The sequence below is a fragment of the Coccomyxa subellipsoidea genome, assembly GCF_000258705.1.
Source record: "Coccomyxa subellipsoidea C-169, whole genome shotgun sequence".
Classification (NCBI taxonomy): domain Eukaryota; kingdom Viridiplantae; phylum Chlorophyta; class Trebouxiophyceae; family Coccomyxaceae; genus Coccomyxa; species Coccomyxa subellipsoidea.
In genome coordinates, this window is record NW_005178026.1 from 1033267 (window position 1) to 1037534 (window position 4268).

The window sequence follows — 4268 nt, forward strand, 5'->3', positions numbered from 1 at the left end:
ATGTCAACATCTTTGGACCGTGGCATCCTGATGAGCTTTATATCTGCAGCAATACAGGGATGCAACAAATAAGGCCATTGGACCAGGTGCTCTCCAAGGGTGTTTGGCTCTTAATGGCAGCCAGGTATTCTAGCAGGAGTGATGGTGAGGGCATGCTGATAGGTTCAAAAGCGGAGCAACGAATCTTGCAGCCTGGGTATTGTTTTGATTCCTAGGACGAGCTCATTCCTGTGTTCCAAGCCCTGCACTTCTCCTATATCTGTTACTAATTTACTATACTAATTTTATGACTGAAGAGCCTACCTGCGCTGCCAGGGTGGCCCCAGGACCTTGGCCTCGTCAGCATCCACCGTAAGAATGGAGCCGCTCTTGAAGCCGCGCTGCAGCAGATCCACGCTGTGCCGCCAGATCAGCTCAAATCCCTCCCTGCTTACTAACCGCCCCGGCTCCTCCGGGTGTACGCCCGCCTGCCAGCCAGCACACCATGACATAATGTACAGTGAATCAACATGCACCTTTCACCCTTAAGACACATGCAGTTGAGCTTTCTTTACTGACCTTGCTTTGTCTTGCAGACTTTTTTCTATCTAGCGGCCCGGAGGCTGTCTGATGCGCCGGCACTTGTCTTGAATTACCAGACTTTTGTCAGGCAAACTGCGCCACCAAAAAAAAATGCACACGGCTTGTGACACAAGCAGATCCCATCCCATCAAGCCAGTCCAGCGTTCCGCACCAGCGTCAGGAACATGATGGGGGGACAGGGAATGCTATCTGCTGATGAGAGCGCTTGGACCACAAGAGAGGAGATACTGTACCTTGAACAATATCTCAGCGCGGTAGATATTGCCGATGCCTGCCACCGCGCTCTGGTCCATGAGCAACTGCCCGATGGACTTCTTGCTCTTCTGCATCACCTCCCACAGCCGCTCCCTGTCTGCATCCTCCCTCAGTGGGTCTGGGCCCAGCTTTGCCAGCTTCTCCTCATAGAGATCTGCGCGCAAACATCTTTGGCTCTCTGACGCAGACGTGCACATGATATCCACTCTTTGAACAAGGCTTGCATGCCTTGAGGGAGAGCCCATCAGGAAGTGGTGGCCCAGGTGACATTAAATGCAAAATAGCCTAGCTGTGATGCATGCAGCAGAGGACTCTGCAGCCAGAGATGGTCCCTTCTGCAGAGCTGCATAAAGAGCACTATATTCCAAGCGCCATGGTCCCTGCAGAGCCCTGACAATGGCACAAATGGCTGAACTATCCGTGTGTGCAGAACACTGTCCTTCTGCTTTTCACACCAGCAGAGTCCACCAGCGAATGCTCAGGCCGCTCGGGTGGCCAAAATTCGATGAAAGAATGACACAAAAATGTCGCACCCAAGCCACCGTGCTGCACGATCATAGCGCTGAGCAGTGCCACTACTTTCTCGCCGGTCAGCAGCAGGCGGGTGTTGGGAGTGGTCTCAGGCGGCGTCCCTCCCCGCGGCAGCGTTTTGAAAGCGCCGCTCATGCCAAAGTGCGCGTGCAGCACTACTGTCTCCGCACCATCCCCGAAGAAGTAGAACAGGTTTTTGCCGTGGCACTCTATGCGCGCCAGCGGCTGCTGGTTTATTGCTCTGGCTCCTGAACGTGGAGAAACAAACTCTTGAAAACTTATGCATTTGGAGTATCACTCCTGGCTGCCACCAGCTGGCTGTAAGTACCACTGTTGGGGGCAAGATCTTCAGCAAACGCAGCATGTGCAGGCTCTGTCTTGAGACTGAGAGTAACAATGCAACTAGTGCATAGCATATTTACCTTCCGTAAATTTGCCATTAGGAGACTCAGCTTTGAAGCGCTGGCCCAGGAGGACTTTCTTGTGAGCGTGGACCACCCTGTGGCACTGGTGGCCCTCCACCATCCGTACAGTCAAGTAGGAGAAGGGAAGACGCTTCAAAGGCCTGCAAAAAGCGATCCAAATGTGTGGCTGAACTGCAACAAATTGTGGATTGCATTCCTTGGAGGCGATCAAGTATTTCCAGATCCGGGCTTGGGTACCCTATCTCACTAGCGGCATCCAACTAATTCCGGACATGTTGAGACATCACCTGCAAGCCCCAAAATACTGATGTGATACCCTCTGCACAGAACCAAAACTGGAAATCAATGCGGTGTTTTGCTTCAAGATGTGCAGCGAACGACGGCCGGAGTTCAGCTTTATCAAAAATTTGCAACCGTTCACGATGCTTGCACAGACGGATCGACAGTGCATCAGGCTAAATGCTGCAGTAAATCTCTTGCGATTTATCGCTCTGGCCGGAAGTGCAGGACACGACAACCTATGACGTCAAGGAGTACCACATGGCAAGAGATCACGTGCCATGCATGGTACATGCATGCAGAGTCCCGAAAGAGAACAGACTCCTTGAGATGTGATCAACAGACGTTGGAAGTCAGTAAAATATTAAATTGCGAGTGATTCGAGTGGCATAATGCTGCCAAGGCAGCACGCCCGTGGTCCATCAGCAACTGATCTCTGTGCTCGTGAATGTTTCACTCCAAAAGCTATTTTTGCAGGAACTGGACGTCGAAAATTTCATATGTGCAGGTAGAAGACTTTTTGACCTGCAGGAAACTATGAAGGGTTAGCCTTGATTGATCACTTTTTGTTTGACGCTGAGGTCATCTGAACCCCAAGTACTTTGAAGATACGGGATTTCATAGACCATTCGATGTGCAGGGCACAGTCAGAGGCTCAGTACGCGTACCTGTCGTCTTTGGATAGCCTCTCGATACACCGATTGGGCACGGGGCACTACGTTGCACCTTTGCTGTGCTCGGACTCGCTGCCCTTTGCCGTTGCACTAGAGCTCTTCCTCACAGGGTGCAATGACGAGACTGCTGTCGAAAATTATGCGTCTGAGCTGCCAGCAGACAGCAATCTTCTATCTTTACAGTACATCCTGGATGGCCAAGGGCAGGTTTGTCTCTTGCAGCCTGTACTTCAGGCTTTTAGCCAGACTCTGTGGCAGGCTACTAGCCAGATTCTGTGGCAAACAAACATTTAAGAGCAGCTACACCACCTTCAGCAGTGATGTGCTTGCCCTGTTGTGCAGGTTTTGCAGCAAGACTCTCATGACACAATAATGGCGGGCGACAGCCTGCTCAGCTCAAGAGCACCAGGAGCTAAGCTCACAGCTTTCAGCAGCACAGAGAAACAATCTTCATCTTCCCATTTCTCTCTGCAGCCTGAGAGGGGGTCTGCAAGCGCCTATGGCAGCATGAGTTCTCGATCTGCAGCAAGCACAGCTGGCAGCAACGCAGCTTCAGGACCCACAGCCTCACCAGCAGAAAGAGAGGATGCTGTTAGTGGCAAGTCAGCAGGTGACTCAGCAGCCCTGCGGCACGGCGAAGAAAGCACCAGCCGCCGTGATGCAGGCGATGCAGGGAGCAGCCTTGAAGATGTGCACTGGGACCTCGTTGCGCTGAAAGTGCTCTTGGCAGATGACAGGCCTGGCTCAGATCACGGTGTGCCTCCCTGCGCGATTTTGCCTTCCAGCAGCATCTCTCCGCTATGTTTCCTGCGAACTGCTGCTTTGTGTTTGACAGCCCTCCGCAACACAGCATGAAGCAGCGATTAACCTGCAATTTGTGCTCTTATACAACATCCTGTGTCCGGATTGAATCGCCTTTTCAGTCACTACCCCACAAGTGGCTGATGCCAGATATGGCAAGGTTGGCAAGAGCTCTCATTTTGCCCATAAAGACGAGGTTGCACCTCTTGGGTGCCTTGCAGCAGGGGCAAGCGCCTGACTTGGCTGCTGCTTTGTTACCTGACCAGGCGCGGCCGAACTGGCGCATGCGGTGGCGATGTGGCGCGCCGCGCCGGCGACCGGGCGGCTGTCGGAACGCGTCGTGGCCGGCATCATCCACCGTGCGCGCGAAGCCGCAGCCGCTGCGTTTCCCTCTTTGCGCGCTCGCGCCATCAGCTCCAGTAGCGATGCTGCGCCGAGCGCTTATGCAGGTGTGCTGGAGGCTAATCATAGACAATCGTGCCGTTACGGCGAGTGGGTTATCAGGCATGCATGCTTGGGAATCTGGCACGCGTCTTGGAGAAGCACCATGCACGATACTGCCTGCATGCGACCCTGATAACGCGCCTCATTCCTATTATCAGTAATTGTGGTGCTGTTCTGGGGACATCTGCTCTGTGTTCAAGTATTTGCGGTGGAACTGGTTGATGCTATAGGCTTGTTGTTGCATTCTACATGCACTGCATGGACATTGGCATTGATA

At 53.0% G+C, this 4268-nt stretch overlaps 1 protein-coding gene across 1 annotated transcript; it reads right to left on the reverse strand.

Annotated features, from left to right (window-relative positions):
* Window positions 1–299: 299 nt before the first annotated feature.
* Window positions 300–1893, reverse strand: COCSUDRAFT_19100 (H2TH-domain-containing protein; the record flags this gene model as incomplete). Its single annotated transcript, XM_005644456.1, has 4 exons — window positions 300–467; window positions 816–980; window positions 1390–1616; window positions 1791–1893. 4 exons carry the CDS (start codon window positions 1891–1893, stop codon window positions 300–302), a joined length of 663 nt encoding a protein of 220 aa, XP_005644513.1.
* Between the last annotated feature and the right edge of the window lie 2375 nt (window positions 1894–4268).